The sequence below is a fragment of the Hippocampus bargibanti genome, linkage group LG22 (assembly GCF_051943395.1).
Source record: "Hippocampus bargibanti isolate YZ-2025 linkage group LG22, ASM5194339v1, whole genome shotgun sequence".
NCBI lineage: Eukaryota > Metazoa > Chordata > Actinopteri > Syngnathiformes > Syngnathidae > Hippocampus > Hippocampus bargibanti.
In genome coordinates, this window is record NC_142755.1 from 1,039,834 (window position 1) to 1,059,961 (window position 20,128).

Sequence of the window (20,128 nt, forward strand, 5' to 3'; positions counted from 1 at the left end):
AAGATAAAACTTACTCTTTTCGCAGTCAGTGTGAGTATTTGTTTATTTTAGTACATTTGATTCTGTAACGTCGTGTCTTGTCGTACTCAATGACATGTTTTCCTCGTGTTGGTTTGAGTGTTCGGATTCAATGTTATTGAAGGCACCTGCGTGGGCCCGCCCACATAACGTGTCAGCCAATCAATTTGGGGCTCTCAGCTGCTTCTCCACCCACCTGGGTTGCAATAAGACGTTTTCCATTTCATTATTAATTCTACTTATTTAATTATAAATTGCTTTTTAAAAAGTACATTTACTTTTTTGTCGACATTAATACAGAAAAATAAAAAGTATGTATAGCGTTTACGTTTTTAAATAATCTGACGTAAAATGGCACTCACCAGCACTTCCGGGTTTCCCGCACGATATTTCCGGGGTCAACAAATTCCCAGCTGGAGCTGTACTTCAAACCATAACACTGGCATTAAAAACGATTTAGAAACTTAATTTTAACATTTTTATCACCCAAACAGTTTGCAGAACTCTCAAAGCATGGAAATATTTGAACACACTTTCATAAATTACGGTAAAATGGAGAAAAAATAGTAATAAAAGTCCAGCTGTTTTACACACAAAGCATCCAGCCCTCCATGTTTACATGGACTGTTGTTTCGCTCCCGAGAGAAGATAATGCCACTGTTGAAAAGAGGAAGTTGAACATTTCACACACAAAAATGGATGACCGCCAAATGGCGATGACAGTTACGACCTTGAGGGAAGAAAAAACAGGTGGGTTGGGGATGTTTTGGCTATGCCAGATTGTCGTTATCATAGGCAGACATTGTGTCACCTGCGGGCGTGCGAAGGAGGAGGCCGCAGGTGCGAATATGTTTGCGGGTTTCCGTGTTTGCAGTTGAAACCACCTGCACATCGATCACGATAACACCACGAAATCTGTCTTGTCGACAAATTACATATTTGATGTGTGAGGGAAAAAAAATGTTTTCTAATACCATATATAACAGATGAATTGCGTTCAAGTGTACCGTTCGTGATATTTCAAAATAAATTAAAACCAGTGTAAAATAATCGATAAATTTTGACTCTTGCTACAAAAAAAAGCTATCTATTAGCGCGCTACCAACAGACACAAATAGATAACTCGCTAAATAGATAGCTAAACAAACGACATACAAATGACTGACGAACAGGAGACAAACATAACTAGTTAGCTAGCTAGATTGATATTTTCAAATAGAAATACAGTATAGGTATTTAATGTGACCTGAATAGCTAGTTAGCTAGCTATTTTTAAATAGAAGTATAGGTATTAACTGACCTGATAACACGACTGCTATCTATTAGCTGTCTATATATTAGCTATATAGCTAGCTATTAGCTATATATCTGGCTAGCTAGCTATTAGCTACATATTAGCTAGCTTTCTATCTATTTGAGTTATTCCGGGTTGAGTGAACGCTGGCGCGTGTGGCTGCTGCTGCTCACCCACAGAAAAACTTTATCCTGTGACTGTAAAGCGACCTTGAGAGTTTTGAAAGGCGCTTATAAATCAATTTTTATCAAAATTGTAAATATTATTATTAATCTGAAACATTAATTCGGTAATACTTTCACATATCACTAGAGGGAGCGTGTGCACATAAAAGCATTGAAATCATGTGTGTATGTGTATAGATAGCGTGTTCCGGAAGCATCTTTGAGAAGTAATCCTAAATGACATCCATGATGGCTCTTCTTACCCCGTCGGCTCAAATCACAAAGACTTGGCCGTAGTAAGAAATACGTCGGCGGTCAACGTATATGCCGAGATGCGCAAATCTGTCAACAACAGCTGACGCTTGAAAGGCTCCACGACAAAAGTGGAGTTATGACCACCACATGGCAATGAATGAGGGCTAGCTAGCAATCTAGCTGGCTGGCTAGCAAGCTATCTGTATATTTATTATTATTGTTATTATTTAATTCTTGACATTCAGTGTATTAGCTAACTAGAAAGCTATCTTTTAGTTATATAGTTATCAAGTGGCGAGCTATTAGCTATCTACTAGCTGGCTAGCTAGCTTTCTATCTTTGTATTCAATAGTGACAATCAGTGTATTAGCTAGCTAGCTGTTAGCTATATAGCTATCTAGGTGGCTAACTATCTAGCGAGCTATCTGTTGGCTATCAAATTAGCTATCTACTAGCTGGCTAGCTAGCTTTCTATTTACTTCCGGGTTGAGTGAACGCTGGGTTGAGTGTGCTACCGCTGCTGACCCACAGAGAGACTTATCCTGTAACTGAAAAGTGACCTTGAGCGTTTTGAAAGGCGCTTATAAATGAAATGTATTAATATTAAAGACAACCAGTGCCCGAGAGAGCAAAGCATCCCCAAAAAGTATGTTTGCTTTTTTTGTTGGTTGCCAACATGGAGTTTGTTGTGCAACGCAAACAACAAGAAAAAGCACTGGAAGCCAAACCCTGAATAGGGCGACAATTCAAGTCAGGCGTCGCTATTGGAAGTGACAATCTTAGCTCAGCCGGTCGCCACCAAGCCTTCACGTCACGTCACGTCACAAAAGATGGCGTTACCACGCGGCGCCTTTCATCGAATTAGCTCGCTGTCGTTTCATCCCGGCGGCAGCAACTGGCGGGGAAACCCGAAACCGACGCTACTTTTAGATTCGGAAATGAGGTGGGCTGCAAAACAGGAAAGCAGAGAGCGTGCAGACCCGTTTCAACCACTTTGGAAACATGAAACGTTAGCATAGTTACATCTTTATAGATATTTTTTTAATGGAATGTATCATTAAGTGGTATGAAAAAAGATTTCAAAGAAAACAGACGGCAAGGAAAAGCGAGATAAAAGGGCAGAACTAATGTGAGGGAGATGACAACAACATGGAGGCATGCGGACGCTCCGGAAACGAGCTCGCGCCATCAACATGAGCCACTTGGTTGTCAACACGTAGCCACCTTGTCAAGGAAAGGCCATTTGAAATGCCTGCCGATGACAACACGCGTCCCGAAATAACTCAAAAAAAGGCCTCATGTCACATGGAAAGCGTTTGGAAGTTGTTCTGAACTACCCACTGGCTGTTTGGGATTTATTTGCTATCCGTTAGCTAGCTAGCTATTAGATGTCTAGCTGACTCTAAGCTGGCTTAAAATGGCGGCTCTTTCTATCAAATAACTCCACTACTGAGATTCTGTCTCGTTTTTTTTTTGACCAAATATGTAGCGTTGACATAATACACAAACAGATTTAAGACTTGTTTACATTCTACCGTGGCTAATTATCCTGTTTGTTATCACAAACAAAATGGCGTCCGGAAATGAATCTTTGGTTTGATGATTCTGACGTGTTCGTAAGACAACAACAGTACAAATAAAGGCTTCTTTCCAATAAATGGATTTGCCATTAAACATCGTCATAGAAAAAAAAAATATATATATATGTACATACGTGTAATAAATAACCGCACGGTTCGACGCACTTTGTTTTCTCACATGCTTTTTCGTTAGTCCATGAGTCTTTCGTGGAGGAAGTCAGTGTGTCAGCAGGAAGTGGGGGTCAAAAGGTCAAAAGGGTTCTGTGGAAACATGGATCCTGTCCTGGAGAATTACGTGGCGGGTGATGCCGCACGGGTGGGAGTCGATATACAACATCCAGCGTCCAATTAACCTGTGAACACAGTCGATTATATACACGTTGCTGAAATTTCAAAATAAAAGTCACTTTGTTTATAGCCATAAAATGGGACTAAATTCCTGATTTAGTAGCAATTAAATACGGAGTGGGGGGAATCATATTTAAAGTAATTAGTATGTGTAAATACGGATAGTTAAATACAAAAACCACCTGGAAAATATATATATAATCTCTGAGACACTAACATATAAAAACAATAGACTAGTAGACCTAAGTGTTCATCATAAATCTACAAAGGTATACACAATTTTGGAAACGCTTACCTGGATGTGATATTTTAAGCCACTGTCACATGAAACCCACAGTCAACATTAACACCGCCTTGAAATATTACAAAATAAAAGCAATGGTGTCAAAGTGAAGGACCGAGGGCCAAATGTGGCCCGCCACATCATTTTATTCGGCCCTCGAAAGCAAAGCAAATTTGTGAAATTCCATAATGCTAGCTTTCTATCAGAGTTACTTAGCTATCTATTAGCTGTCAAGCTTTCTATCTGAGTGACTTCCAGGTTGAGTGAAGGACTAGCAAGCTATCTATTTGCTATCTATTAGGTAGCTAGCTTTCTTTCCGAGTTACTCCCGGGTTGAGTGAACGTGGCGCGTGTGGCTGCCACTGCTCACCCTAACAAAAAGATATCCTGTGACTGTAAAGTGACCTTGAGTTTTGAATGGCGTGTATTATTATTATTATTATCATTATTATTATTATTGTAGCGAACATATTTTTGCACATGGCAGTGAATGAGGTAAACAACAATAGCTACTAATAGCCAGAACAATAGATTGTATTGGTGACAGAAATAATAATACATTTCATTCATAAGCATTGTTTGTTTTGCGTGGTCGACAAGCAGGGAAACCCACAAGACCCAATCAATCGATCCAAGAGACATGGGGAATCCCCCGGGTTGTCCCGACCACTACCATAAGCACACACCGGGTTACTCTGCTTCCTCTTACCGCAAAGGGCGCTCGAACGTCGGCCGGGGCAAGTCACGCCACGTTGGGCGAGCTCCGCAGCGTCTTGTGGTTGTGTCCGGCCACGTGGACGACGAGCAGCTGCTGTTTCTGGCGGGTGGACTTGACGGCCAGGATGGCTTGTCGATTCTTATACTGTACCATCTGTAAGGTGATCTCGGCGTTCCAACCTTCGTCTTGCGGGCACCTGAAGTCGATTTCTTTGCCTTCGGACATGACCACCGTGAAGTAGACGTACTTGGCCTTTCGTTCCACGCAGTCGACGGTTTTCATGTTGGCGAAGTGGAGCTCCTTGACTTTACCGGCGTCTTCCCCGCGCTGGTGGTGGTGGTGGTGGTTGTGGTGGGTTTGAGGCGCTTGCTGCTGCTGCGGCGGCGGGTGATGGTCGTGTTGCTTGGGCGGCAGCAGTAACACGCCGTCTTCGGTCAGGACGCACAGCTTCTTCTTCCACAGCTGCAGCAGGCCGTCGCTCCTTTTCTCCAACAGGCCTTCCTTGAACACCTTTCTACCGTTTTCCAACATGTTGAGTCCGAGAAGGTCCACTTTTTTGTAGTATTCCTTCCCCGGGAGGGGCGCGGAGGTCTACCCAGGAGAGGGCGAAGGCATACGGGACGGGCAGCTGCTGAGCTTCGGTTCGGTGGTGGAAGTGGACGTTGGTTGGATGTGCGCCACTGGTTGTCTCAGACGGGCGGGGCCAAGATGGGAGCCGCCCACAGGAGACCCAACCCACTGTAAAAAAAAAAAATAAAAAAAATCAAACAGCCACAATTACACGACGGTTAATCACTTTAATATATATTTTAAATTTGGTAGTTTTCTTCACTACAACTGATTTACCAATTCACTTCTTTACATAAATACTGCGAATGATTTAAGATTACGAAAAATCTAACTAACACATTTAATTAAGGTTACGTCATTCAACAATGAATACAACTACAAACACTTAGAAAAATAACATTTTTTTAATGTCACTTTGTATTTGACTTACCTACAAATGACGTAGCTATTTTTTAAATTCCATACAATAGACACTTTACATTGCTGAAAGGAAAGACGTAATTTACGTAATTAACACATTTGTAATGGCGTCCTTCAGTCTTCACGATACAGTAATCCCTCTTTTTTTGCGGTTAATGGGGAACAGGACCACCCGCAAAAGACGAAATTCCGCGAAGTAGTTATATAATAAATTCACGTAATAAAACAAGTGGGGCGTTGAAGATGCACAGCCGATTTTGTAGTTCTTTTCAATATAACATTTTATCTTTTTATTCCATGTTTACATTACAAAAACATGTCTTTATGTATTATAAATAGAACATTTCCACTGACACAAAATGTGCCTGAACGTTTATTTCTATCTGAACTATAACTGCATTTTTTCCACCCATTAAATCCGTTGAAGCTGAATAAAAAGAAAAGAGCGCCACCTGCTGACCACATGGAGATGTTGCACATTAGGTTGACAAACGCAAAAAAATAATAATCACCCACACGGGTCAAATGGCGACAAATCATGTGTAACCGATTTATTCATCAACATACACATACACAAATTGAGTACAACTTTTTTTTGGTGCCGTAAAGCGATTCGCAGAGATAGCAATTGCCATCCTGGCAAAAAAAAGCAATTTCAGCACCCAAAATAGTTCCCCTTCTCATTTTGAACACGGCCGAATAGCGGTAACACCCAAAAAAAGGTGGCATGGAAAGAGGGTGAGTGGGGGTTGTCACAAATTCCCTCATTTTTATTCACAGTGAAACAGTTTTGTCGTCAGTAATGAGAGATTACAGGAGGAAAGCTAATATGCTACAAGGTGTCAATCAAGATGACGCGCAAAATGGCGGAACCCTTGTGGTAGTTTGTGTCATACCCTGCCTGGTTTTTGTTCAAATCTTTGAGTGTTACACCAACGTACCCCCAAATCATGTTTACTGGAATGTTTTGGTGACAAGAAACTGAGTAGAAAGATCCACCGAGGAAAAAGAGATAAAGGGCGGAAATGGGGCGGGTGGAATGAGTTTGATCCGGTGTCAATCACAACTGCTTCCTAAGAGCAAATACCACAAAAAAAGACTTCACAAGAACTAGTTTAGTAGTGAAGATCATGCCTTTTTTTTAAACTTGTATTTTTTTTCTTTCTATAGTACAGAAAAAAAATGGGTCTAGTAAACGAGCCACATGGCCCAAAAGTATTACGACCGTGTTTTTATTAAGGTTTTTTTTTTGTAACGAAAACCATGAAACCTTCAAATTGTCTACCAAGAAAAATACAAAAACATTGTAAGGCGGTAAAGTTACTTGTTCTTTTTTTGTTTTTATAATATATATTTATATATGTACGTTTTTTTTGTCCCGTGTGTTTTGTGTTTTTGAATCAAGCTGTTAACAGTGCACTTGGATCCCGGAGGCGGCGAGGCCAAACTTCACTGAGGCTTGCACTCAGCCGGGGAGGCCGTGTCCTTCTGCAAAAGAACCCCCCCCAAAAAAAACAAGATATTGAGAAAGTTCGCAAAGTACTGCAAAAAATACTTCAAACAATCCAAACTGAAGGAGAAAGAAGCCTAAAATGAAGCTTTAGTTTTCCCCTGAAAAACATTGATGATGGGTGGTCGCTGTTCAATGGGATTATGTCTCTTAATTTTATTTTATTTATTCTGGCCATTAAACACTTTTTTAATTGTTAAATTTAACGAAATGAAATATAGTTGTTATACAATATTCCACCTTAACAGCAACAGATTAATAGTGCGATTTAAACACAACTTTGGCTGAACTTGAATTTTGGCACTTTGTGTGGGATGGGGATTGATCCCAGAGGAACACCGAAAAAAGGTTTTTCATTGCAGATTGATCCCATAGGATTGTCACCACTTTTTTGTATTCAAGAAGGCTATGGAATGACTTTGTCAAAAAATAATTTCACCAAATAATGGCATTTTTTTGAACATTTGCCATTCATGTCAAAAACGGACAGGTACTTTTATTTTAGGCTCCAGTCGAAACGGAGGATGATGCAAAGCGTGAATTAAAATTTCATCGTCATGGGAGGAGGGATACGAGGCGTCCTTCCAGAGGTGATGGCGGCTGCTCAGTGACTTTTTAACCTTGCAGAAAAGCAGTTTTTGGCCGAGTTTGTTATTTTTGTCTCTGGTTTCACACACGTGGCAGCAATCAATGAGGAAGGCAGCGCTAAACTTAAGTATGAAATGGATTGATGATTTTCCCAACCCACGCAGCCAAACGAAGCAACAAAATCTGGCAAAGCTAACACAAAAAATACAAATACACGAGTGGAACATGAACAAAACAACTCGCTTCAACATATACAATCGAAATACAGCGCACACGATGGGTTAAAGTTAGCAAACAAAAAGTCCAACCCAATGAGTTAGCGAGGAGGAAGACAAATGAAAAGATGCGGAAAGGGGAGGATGTAAGATGACAGTTGATAAGCGGTACCTACCGGGCGGGACAGGGTTATTTTTGCTACTGTCACCACTTAAACCTAGTGAGGAAACATTTTTAAAGAGGAGCTGACAAAAGGAGGCCCAAAAAATGATCAGTGATGAAGACAATGTGGAAAAAGGAAAAATGCAAAAATAAAATAATAATAAAGCACAAAAGGGGTATGAGGAGCGGCATGCTCGTTGGTCATGAAAACAAACAAGTAGTGAATGTGCAAAAAGGGCTTCTCGACAAATATTTGTTTTCAAAATAAGAGTTGCATTGTTTTTCAAGGAACTGCAAAATGCACTTTTTTTAAAACTCATTCGCTGCCATTAAAGAATTTTTTACGATAAAGCAGTGATCAGACCTCCGGCATCGTCTTTTCCCCCTTCCACGAGGGGCCAGTTTTTGCCTTTTGTCCCTGTTAGCGCTTTGTTCCAGCTGCAGCTATATAATAACATTGTGTACATGCGCGCCCATTTCAAGCTCAGATAACTCCAAACCCAAATCACTTAGGAATTAACTATCTACCTACCTAGGTATTAGCTATCCATCTCGCTAGCTATCAGCTATATATTAGCTAGCTTTCTATCTATTTGAGTTACTTCCGGGTTGAGTGAACATCGGCGCATGTGGTTGCCGCTGCTCACCCACAGAAAAACTGATCCTGTAACTGTAAAGTGACCTTGAGAGTTTTTAAAGGTGCTTAAAAATTAAATGTATTATGTAATCCAAAACTCAATATTCTGTGGGTGCTGGAATTTGAGTGACAATGACAAGAACCCTGGCACTGGACTGGAGTGGACATTTTTTTGCACATCGTCTGGCAGCGGATGAGTTAAAATAAAACTAAGGAGCTCTCCCTTTGCTTCATGCTGCTTATTTGTGGCCATCTTTATTGACGCGACAGACCCCCAACCTCTAAAAGGGAGCGAGCGCCACTTGCTCCTCTTGTAAACACAACGAAAAACAAAATGGAGCCAAATTAAGCCGCCAAAGCAAATCCAAGCTGAAGCAATGAGATGCATTCTCCGTCTTTTCAATCCATGGGGTTCGAGGGGCGTAACCTCACCTTGGGGTCGTAATCGGGGTCATTTTCCTCGTCGGCTTCTTCCTCGCCTTCCTAAAAGATGCAAACGGAAGCATGTGCCGATGTCAACAACGGCGGCCATTTTGGGGCTAGTCAAGGGCCTCGACGGCGGCCATTTTGGAGCCTCACCTCATCATCAGCCTCCTCGCCTTCTTCATCGTACTGCAAAAACACACACCAAAGTGTCTTACTACCATGACACTTTTTTTTTTTGCAATTCGAGATCTCGATAAACTTAAAAAAAAAAAAAAAAAACTACAATAAATGACATTTGAAGAAGCACTTACGTCATCGTCGTCATCCTCGATGGCCTCCCCCGTGAAGTACAAGACGGCCCGGGGAACGATGCGCTCGCGGATGAAGTGGCCAATCTCAAAATCGGCTGCCAGGATCGCTTCGGAGTCCTCATCCTGGACAGTCATCCAACGGGATTCGTCGGACGAACATTTGTTTTGGTTTTTTGGGTGTCGGGGATGGGAAAGCACTTACCAATTCGCCATTTTCCGGAACTGTAGGGGGGGGGCGTTGTGAGACAAAAGCACCATACATAAATCTAAACAAAAGACACTGGGAAAAAAAGAGGTGATGATCAACGTACCCTCCGGCGGCGTAAAGAAATTGAAAAAGGAGTCGTTGGGGACGGTTTTGGTGATGGTCCTAACGGTGCCGCGGCCCTTGTGCTTCTGTTTCTTCTTGATGGTTTTCAACGTGACGTTCTTGCCCTTTGTCCATTCGATCGTGGAGCTGGCGGAAACACAATTTCGGGATGAAGCGAGCCGGGGATGAAGCGGTCCGGGGGCCATGCAAATGGACTCACCCTGCGCACGAGATGATCTCGGGTCCGTCGAAGGAGAACGGGTCGCTCTCGTCGGGCTCCGACCTCATTTTGTAGGTTTTCGTCAACATGGTGTTTGTGAAGAAGTCGTTGGGCTCAAAGTGGAATTCTAAGCCAAAGCTCTGCGAGGAAGATCAAAAAAAAAAAAAAAAAGATTACATACAGTGATACAAATTTAATTGGTTCCCAGAAAGTGTGTATTCCAAACATGCATTTCCCATAGGAAACCATTAAAATGAGAATAATCCGTTCCCAGGTCCCCATAAAACATAATTTTCTACTCAATAAGCCTTAAAACTACACAAAATATACCATTATTTTATGTATAAAATGTCCTATGGTGTTGTAATTAAATAAATAAACTGTACTTGGGAATAAAGTCATTTTATTGACCTTTGTGATGGTCGTTAATGGCTTGATGGAATGGTAGCTTTTTGCATAAAGGAACTCTGGGTTGTACATCTTGGAAATTGTGATATTGCAACAGATGCAAGCAGACAGACCGTCTTTTGGCTTCAAATTGTACAGATGGCTTGTGTGGGGTTATTTGTGGAGCCTGATTGATGGGATATTTTAACCTTGCAGTCTACACTCTGCCTTTGAACTATCGATTCGAGTCCCAATTTCACGGTGTTTTCTATCCATTTTCTCACTCTCTCTCTCTCGTGTGCCTATCTATTAACATGTTTCTGTAACCTGTCCCTCATCCCTCCTCTACCACGGATCTTGACCAATCACGTGAGGCTTTAACCGAAGACTGGGGGCGGGGAAAAAAGTTGACTGCCATTTTCCAGCTTGTTAGGCATATTTTGGTGATATAAAAAAAAAAAAATCTCCATTTTGAATTCCTCACCATGGGTTGTCCCGGGTCAGAGAATTTCACTTTGATATCTTGTAAATGTTTGAGAATCGGCTCGTCGTGTTCCTAAAAAGAAAGACATGACCAGAAGTGATTTATGACCGGGCGCAGTAGCAGACGTCAGCCAGCAGAGGGATGCAAAGCAGCTCCATCGGTGTTTACCTGCAACATGTCGCTTAGCAAATCGACATTTTTGAACACCGTCAACCAGAATTCCGGGATGCCTTTGGGATCTTCTTTCTCCTCGTCTTTCTTCTCCTCTTCGAGCTTCGCCTTTTCTTTCATCTCCTCCTATAGCGAGGGGAGAGATTTACTCGTGGAGGGCCCTCAATCCCACGCATTTCGCCGTTAAGAGACAAATTTAGCAGTGAAGATGAAACAAAATGGAGGAATCCAGCCAGGCATAATAACAAAATAAACAAAATGGAGGAAGACATGCGAGCAGAGACGTCACTTGTACCTGCTTACTTACTGTCAGCTCTTCCTCCTCGTCAGCTTTCCACTCGCATTCCTCATCGGTGGGCTCGTACGCCGCTTTGACGATGTCGCTCCTCTGCGAGAGAACATTTTTCTGTCAGTTGGCCACTCGCCGCCATTTTGGGACGGATGACAAATGATGTTTGATTTTAAGTCAAACGATGAATGGGGCAATTAAACAAAGTGCCTTTAATTTGAAATGAAATCAAGTCCTCGGCGGCCATTTTGGAGTTTGCGCCGGTTCAAAATCAAAGTTTGTACGAGTGACGTACTTTGTCAAAGAGCGGCTGGTAGAGGGCGGCGTACTTTCGCTCCAGCTCGTGGACCTCCTCGTAGAACTTGGCCTCGATGTGGGCGCATTTCACCTGCAGGTTCTTCAGGGCGTTGATGCGCCGCTTCACAACCTTGGGTAGACTGACGACAACATGGCGCACGCAACGCTCGATAAATTCTTCCAAAGTGAGTCAGCACCGCGACCTAAAACGACCTCGCGCGACTTCAGACTCCCGTTTCTCAAAATCAGCGCTTGTCGCCGCCCGCACTCGAGTTTCTCTGCGACGAGGTAAATGAATACGCCCGCCCGCACTATCGCGGCACAAGGAATCCAGAGAACATCGGACGCTGGCAAAAGACGAGCCAACAGTCATCCGTTTCCGCAATCGCTAACAAATTTGGAAAGCCCCTTACCTTTCAATGTAACCTGACGGCGAACCATTGAGGCCGTCGAGGCCCTCCTGCAGCGCCGCCAGGATCTGCGGATTCTGCATCAGCTGCTCCGTCAGCTGACGAGCTGCGGACGCACAAACGGTATCAGGAAGCGAACAGCCGGACGGAGGCGAATTCAAATCCGTTGAAACCGAGCCACATTTTGACATGGATTTAAAGCACGTTGTGGAAATATGTATAATCGGAGGCTTCACGATTGTGTAACGGCTCGAAAAGAGCAACGCTAGAGTTTGTTTTCAATGTGGTTTCAATCAGGGGGAGCGAGTGCCTGGGCCGTTGGCACGGTAACACCAAATTGAATTGGAAGCAGGCTCTCAAAGAGCACAAAACAACAACTCTTCGTGTTTGTTTGTAACCATTTGGGACATAACAGATTTTTATGAGGCACAAAAAAGAAATAATCTCCACCAAAAATGGCAAAAGCTACGCTAGCTACCTTTGCTTTTGGAATTTTCAACCGCCTCCTCCTCTTCCACTTCCTCCACGTCTTCCATATCGGCCGGGTCCATCTCAGCTTGGTCTTTGCTGAGGGGGGGGAAGAGGGAAAGGTCAGTCAAAGAGGGGAAATATGCAAAGCAAATAACACACTGAGCCAATCAAGAGCACCATTTTACACTGGTCAGAGACGCCATGTTGTTTTGACGATGACTGAAACATGACAAAATGACGGACAGGATAACTTATTCAACATGGCGTCGGCCACTTTTTTTATAATAATAATAATCCATTTCATTTCTAAGCGCCTTTCAAAACTCTCAAGGTCACTTTACAGTCACAGGATATGTTTTTTATAGACAGCTAGCTAGCGAATACATAGCTAACGGCTAGCGATTACATAGCTAACGGCTAGCGAATAGATAGCTAATATCTAGAGTATAGATCGCTAATACCTAGCTAATAACTGGCTAGTTATGTAACTAATAGATCCAGTATCCAGCTAGATGACAAGATAGCTAGCTAATAGATTTTCAAGATGTCTTGAGGACAAATGAGGCCAACTGAAGATGCATAGCTGATGGTTGTCCCCTATCTGCTCAATTCCCCAAAATGTGTCCACTCCAGTGCCAGGGTTTTTGTCATTGTCTGACATGCAGCCCAAAATGTTTGACCTCGACGTTCATGCTCACTTGTCAACGTCTGCCATCTCAGCGGAGTTTCAAGCGATGCTGGAAAAAAAAAAGAAAGACAAAGTGAAAACAATGAGCTTGAAATGACAAACGGGGGTGATGACTTGAATTATTCATGACATCCCATCATTGTCATTCCCGAGTCTATTGAGGGGAAGCTCATTTAAATATGTCACCTGTGTCAACGTGTACCACCAAAATTCATCGGCATGTGGCTTCTATTGACACCAATTCAGAACACGATTGTTTTTTGAATAAAAAAAAAACAACACTCTGCCTAAACAGTCCACGTCCAACTCAACCTGAGAAAGACTGAAGACTCGCCGGTTTTGTTCAATTGAAATCAGTTCAATCCCGACAAAAAAAAAAAGCGGCATTTCAACACCCGCTAACCAAGGCGCAAACTCAATTCCAAAGCGGCGGATCTGTTGAAACATAATCCGGTCCTGCGGCGCCGTCGAGAAAACTGCAGAAAGGATGCAGTCGGCTTTACCTAGCCGGGCGATGCTAGCCCGCCATGTTATCGACGCTAAAGTGCTTTCAAAAGCTTTTAGTCGTTAGTTGAGCGCGCCCTTTTCTAATAACGGTAATGTTGCACAAAATGTGATTAGTGGGGCATTTCCAAACGAAGGGGGCAATAAATGAGGGGGGAAAATGCTCCAGAGGTGTATACAAGTGAATATTTGAACACTGGACAAGAGCTGGGAGTTAATTACTATAATTATTTGCATCTTTCTGCAGTGGGGTCATGACCCTACCCCCACAAAATAATTATTTTTACATTTGTATTTAAGGAAAAAAAAAATCCTAAATGTATTATTGTATTTAAAGAGCATGTTAAAAGATGGTGTTTGCCTCAAGTAATCTATTTTGGAGCTACGATTACAACACTAAAAACAATTAAGGAGCACCTGCTATTTAATAGAACATTTCAATTTCTTTAGCTTTTCTCTTCTAATATGGCTGCCAAAGTGACAAATTCAAACATTTATCAATCAATGCAGTGTTCTAATTGCCCAATGTCAATATGTATTGTATTTTCATTTGAAATCAGATACCTAAAATGGAACTACTAGCTAGCAGTTGTTACTGGCTAGCAACTGCTAGCTAAAAAAAGCTTGTTTTTGCTTTGTCAGGTAACATGATCCAAAAAGGATGGATTGAGGCGATGGGATTGCTTTTTATTTTTATTGTATTGTAGTTTGTTGCATTTTTTAGCATCCTATTTTTTCTTCTAAAGCTAATAGAACTAAACGATCATAAATGATGCTAACTTGGATGCCCCCCCAAAAAATGGACAGGTCCCAAAGGCTTTTGAGTGATCCTGCCACCGACCACGTGTTGCTCAAGTGAAGCAAACCTTGGCTGACTTTGGATTGTTGGGGGGGGGGGGGGGGTGCAAACAAAGCGAACGCGTTAAAGCAGACATCTATCGCATCGGTCTCCATATTGAAACACAACCACAAGTCGATTTTGGAATCACAACAACAAGCGGGCGTTGTCACGCAACAAAACGGCGTTGATCCAAGCGGGTGCTAACTTTAGCCACCGGCCTTGCTTTTTTTTTGCCCCATCGTCGGGTTCGTTTAGCATGTTAGCTTAGCGGTATTGTGGGACGCAATGCAAACAAAGCATCGAGAACGCTGTCGTTCATTTTTGGTCGTGACATACTTTCGACGTCATGATCGAAAGCATTTTGGGCGCTGAGTCGTCGCGTTAGTTGGTCGACGCCACCACCCCCTCCAAAAAAAATAAGGTCGACTCCAAAATGTTATAAACGCCGGAATATAACGACATGACGCGATTCGGTTCAAATTATTCTATCGATCTTAGTTATCGAGTGTGGCAGCGTGACAGTTAATCGAATGTGAACATGTCGCGGAGCAGACGGTCGGGGCTCAATGGCTGCCGCCGTTAGCATTAGCCGCCTTCCCCGCCACTGACGGTGCTTTAAATGTCCATTGTAGCTCAATGTATACTCGAAAAAGGACGACTTTAAAATAAGGCGACGCTGGTCGGACCTTACGCGGGCATGGCCGCTTACCGTAAGCTGCGTGGCCGGCGGCGAGTGGTTGGGAAGACGGGCGCTGCGCAGTGAATCGCTCCGAGAGCAGACGAGAGGAAAATGACTCCGCTCGGATGGCGGTAAAAGAGGAGCGAGAGCCCGCCGCCTGCGCTCATATACATCTGACGTCATCACGTACACCGGCAGTCGACATGGTAACGCGACGAGTGGGCGGGGCGACAGTCAATCGGACCCACCCAAAATGTCATTTTTATTTATTGAATTCAGGTATATATATATTTTTTTTAAATAAAATACAAGATGTATAAAAAATACTAAAGAAATATAGAAACAGAAATACTGACAGGATAATACGACAGATGAACGACAGACTAATGAGAGACATATAGCTAGCTAGCTAGAGATAGCTATATACAGTAAAGTCTCGTTATATCGATATTCAAGGGAGTCCGAAAAAATATCGATATAACCGGGACTATCGATATATCCGACCCTGTTTGCATGTAATTTTCTCCGTGCGTGCATAGAAATAGTATCGATATAACCGGGACTATCGATATATCCGATATCGATATAACGAGACTTTACTGTATATATTTGCTATATATTTGCTATCTAGCTAGCTATTAGCTATCTATCTGGCTAGCTATCTGGCTGGGTACATAGATGGATAATTTCAAATAGAAGTATAGGTATTTACTGTGACCTGAATAGCTCATTCTATAGCTAGCTAGCTAGCTAGCGAGACATTTTCAAATAGAAGTATAGGTATTAACTGACCTGATAACACAATTGCTATCTATTAGCTGTCTAGCTGGCTATATATTTGCTATCTTGCTAGCTATGAGCTATCTATCTGGCTATCTATCTGGCTGGCTAGCTAGCTATTAGCTCTACGTGAGGGAAAATGGATCAAGCGTTGAAGTGAGATGAAGGCGTCGCTTGTCCACCGCTTGACACAAGAGGCGCTTTGATAAATACTTAACTAGCCCGTCGAACATGGCGTAAACGCCTGTTGCATAACAAGATGGGAATAAGATTTGGGAGGCTGATGGGGGGAGGAGGGGGGGGCGCTGGTATCCAAGGGTTACAAGTCGAGCCGCCAGCTGTGATCATCTCCAACGTTGTCGATGGACGGGGCTCGATGCTTCCTGTCTTCCTTTCCGAGCGGTATCGAATGCATTCGGGGAGGGGGAAGATGGAAGGCCTTGAAGGTCGATGCTCAAGTCATGCTAATCGATAGCGTTAATCAGGTTAAATTGAAGAAATTGGGGGATGTCAAGTGGATCCGTGACACCTGCTTCAGAATCTCCGGATGACCAAAAAAATAGCAGATTTGATGTTCATGACGTTGCACAAAATTTCCCATTTTTTGATGAAAAATAAAGAAATAATATGAATGGTATCATTGACGCCATTTTATTGGAACGTTTTTCATTGAGCTATATATGCACACATTGAACCCATCATGGTGTCAGGTGACAGGGTTATTTTATGCTCAACGTGCACGATGAAAAAGCAGAGTGGAGCTCCCGTCAAAGGCAAAAATAATCCGCCGCTGGGTGGATGCATGGCTTGATGCGTATGTGGAACGGACGCGGCTCGGAATTGAAGCGGACTGACGTGGGAACAGTACATGTCAGACAATCTCTTTCGGTCAATGGATGTTAACAGCTTCGTGTTAGCTTGTATGCCGACGTGGACATTTGACCATGATGTCCCCGATCCACTGGTGAAAAGGATGCTCTTTCATCTAGAACTGCTTCATTCATGTTGTGTCGCATTATTAACTTTTCTTTAAACTTTTTTTGTTCTTTTGATTTCAAGATGGTGTCGTGTGAAAATCAATAACGACCACCATTTCGTTGCTAACAAAACAGCGTGAAATGTGAAGCTGACGGCGTGCCGCACTGACAAGTCAAAGAATGAGCTGGGAACATAATGATGTACCTGTGTCGGACTTTTCCATTGATGGGAGGTTGAAAGTGCTGTATAATCCGCACGTTCAATGGAAAGCGCCCGAGTCGGCTCTTTTGCGGGTGTCATTGTCAACGGCAAATGCAGGAATGGAGCGCGAGGGGGTGTCCACTGCCGTCACCGCCATCCCTGAAAGGGTTAAACTTACCATCAGTATATACAGTCAAGGTGCATTCAAGGTCACCCCGCTGTACCACCACTTATCCAATGACGCGAGACACATTCTCATCCTACTTGAAAGGTAATTTTGTGTCCTAGCGCTGCTGCTGCCGCCATGTTTGTTTACCTGACAGCGTGACAGTGCTAATCACAAGCCCGCTGCGTGACATTTCATTTTGTCCACTTGAAGCCCAAGCGCCGTTTCCCGGCTGCTATTAATAGCCGCATTTGCATAATATTCGGAGAAGCTACCGTTTTCTCACCCGCGTAGCACGTTTCCTGCCTATGATACATACACGTTTAATGAAACAATATGGCTACCTTATGACTAAAGCCATGGCAAACATCTGATGAGGCGACAAGGAGTCAGCAAATGTGTCTGGCACACTAGACGGGCAGGCTTGCAACTGAATATATAGCTAATAGCTAGCCAGATAGATAGGTAATAGCTAGCCAGATAGCTAATATATAGCCAGCTAGACAGCTAATACATAGCAATATTTTTGAAAGTAATAATAATTATAATAATACATTTCTTTTCTAAGCGCCTTTCAAAACTCTCAAGGTCACTTTACAGTCACAGGATCAGTTTTTAGCATTAGCCAGCCAGCTAGACAGCTATATAGCTAATAGCTAGATAGCTAGATAGCCGGCCATAAATGAAATGTATTATCATTATTAAAACTTAAATTATTAGGATCAAGTTGGGTATAAAATATGCATTTTTTTCGCCCCAAAAAACTTTTTGGACCCATGCTTTACTGTCTATTTGTAAAATTAAATAAAAATACAAATTATTATTTTAGTGCTATGTTTACATCCAACACAATTTTAATTGGCTCACACTCAAAACTTGTCTTTGGAAAAAAATGCTGGCAATGAAATAATAATAGCTAACTCTTAGCTAGGTAGCTAGCATTCTATCTATTTGAGTTATTTCCGGGTTGAGTGACTATTAGCTAACTCTTAGCTAGCTAGCTTTCTATCCATCTGAGTTACTTCCGGGTTGAGTGATTATTAGCTATTAGCTCCTGCTAAAGCATTAGCATGCCACAGGACAGATGGGAGACACTCCATCCTGCCATTTTGGTTCGATAACGCCTTGGGGAAAAAAAAAACAGACAAGTGAACGCCCCGCTAATCCATCAGTGAATGAGAGGGGCTCACTGCAGCACTTCTTTTCATGTTGGTGGGCTAGCTTGGGGCGGGGATAAACACCGCGCTGAGCCAGCGCAACTGCACTGCACATGACATCACTTATCAATGAAGCCATTGGACGCTCGCCCAGCATCCCTTTTGGCTGACGAATAATCAGCGTGACTAATAAGCCATTTGATGAATAAATAACACCCAGACTCACGAAGCCACAGGAAGTGTGGCTTTGGTGTACACCATTTTGTTCATATGTTCAGTGAGACTGCTTTGTTGCTACAATATCACGTAACACGCACGCCGTATCCCATCATCATTTGCTCTCCATCTCCTTGGCGACATTCTCGAAAGATGCTATTTACCCCAACATGGTCTGCCATCTTCTTCTCTCCAGCATCCTGAAATGGCTAGCAAAGCTAGACAGCCGCGTTGTCTCCTAGCAACGGTGACATACAAATGGAAGCGCTCAGCATGTTGAAAACAAATAAACCCGTAATGGTTTCTGATATTAGCTATCTAGCTGGCTATCTACTAAGCTAGCTAGCTAGCTATCGATTAGATGTCTAATAGCTAGCTAGTTAGCTGGCTATCTTATCTATCAAGCTGGCTATCTATTAGCTCTCTATCCAGATAGCTATATATCTATTAGATGTCTATTAGCTAGATAGTTAGCTGGCTATCTATTAGCTATCCGTCTGGCTATCTTATTAGCTATCCATCTGGCTATATATTAGCTATGTAGCTGGCTATCTATTCGCTATCTATTAGTTAGCCACCTAGCTGCTCACCCACAGAAAAACTTGTCCAGTGACTGTAAAGTGACCTTGAGAGTTTTGAAAGGTGCTTATAAATGAATGAAATTATTTTTTTTTGGTAGTATTTGAATGAATGCCCTTATATTTGTCTTCTAAAAAGATGAATGAATAAATGAATATTATTTTCAAGAGGTTTTGTCATTTCTTTTAGAAAATTCACGGTTCAACATGTACAGTATTTTTCATGACTTACCTTTAGTCAGCGGCCAGTCAATCACTTGGTTGTGTCTGTCGCCATCTAGTGGCCAAAAATATGAAACAATAAGATATCGAGAAGGGAAATGGTCATTTTGAAAGAAATCCAATTAGTGGACCGTATACGTTGTATTCGGTTAGTAGCACACGAATGACGCATCAATAAAGTTTTTTTTTTCTGTTTCCCGTCGGAAGACTTGACAATTTCCAAGCTATCACAATAGTTAATCTAGAAATATCTAAACATTTATTCTTGCTGATTAAATTATTTCAAATAAAACACAGCTCAACACGCTAGCTGTTATTAACCGCCATGCTAACTGGTCAAACCCAGACTTAGCTACGTGCTATGTCATAAAAGAAACATTTTAACATTTCAACATCTTATGATTACATTCAAAATACGACATTTGAGTGACACACCCAAGAAAATATGAAATATAAAACAGGACTTACCTTAGGTTGATCTATCATTAAATATTAGCTTGCTAGCATCCTTTCTGCAGTGTCATCATGTTGCTAGCTCACTTATCCTCTTGTCAAGATGGCTAAAAAGAAGTTCTGGTT

At 42.3% G+C, this 20,128-nt stretch overlaps 2 protein-coding genes across 4 annotated transcripts; both read right to left on the bottom strand.

Moving 5' to 3' along the window:
* Nucleotides 1-239: 239 nt before the first annotated feature.
* phlda1 (pleckstrin homology-like domain, family A, member 1) lies at nt 240-5,333 on the bottom strand. Its single transcript, XM_088988658.1, has 2 exons — nt 4,652-5,333; nt 240-3,664 (listed from the first exon to the last, which is right to left on the bottom strand). The coding sequence occupies exon 1, from the start codon at nt 5,189-5,191 to the stop codon at nt 4,685-4,687; it is 507 nt and encodes a 168-aa protein (XP_088844784.1). The 5' UTR covers nt 5,192-5,333; the 3' UTR covers nt 240-3,664; nt 4,652-4,684.
* An 853-nt stretch (nt 5,334-6,186) lies between these two features.
* Nucleotides 6,187-15,403, bottom strand: nap1l1 (nucleosome assembly protein 1-like 1). Of its 3 annotated transcripts, XM_088988643.1 has the most exons (16): nt 15,282-15,403; nt 13,238-13,276; nt 12,547-12,635; nt 12,072-12,174; nt 11,657-11,798; nt 11,368-11,460; nt 11,070-11,198; nt 10,902-10,973; nt 10,031-10,170; nt 9,812-9,957; nt 9,703-9,722; nt 9,501-9,623; nt 9,343-9,375; nt 9,196-9,246; nt 8,140-8,181; nt 6,187-7,138 (listed from the first exon to the last, which is right to left on the bottom strand). In XM_088988643.1, the coding sequence occupies exons 2-15, from the start codon at nt 13,252-13,254 to the stop codon at nt 8,176-8,178; spliced, it is 1,164 nt and encodes a 387-aa protein (XP_088844769.1). In that variant the 5' UTR covers nt 13,255-13,276; nt 15,282-15,403; the 3' UTR covers nt 6,187-7,138; nt 8,140-8,175. The 3 variants fall into 3 exon arrangements, with proteins under 3 accessions (XP_088844769.1, XP_088844768.1, XP_088844767.1); XM_088988642.1 differs by lacking the exon at nt 8,140-8,181 and having other exon boundaries at nt 11,380-11,460; nt 15,282-15,402; XM_088988641.1 differs by lacking the exon at nt 8,140-8,181 and having other exon boundaries at nt 15,282-15,402.
* Between the last annotated feature and the right edge of the window lie 4,725 nt (nt 15,404-20,128).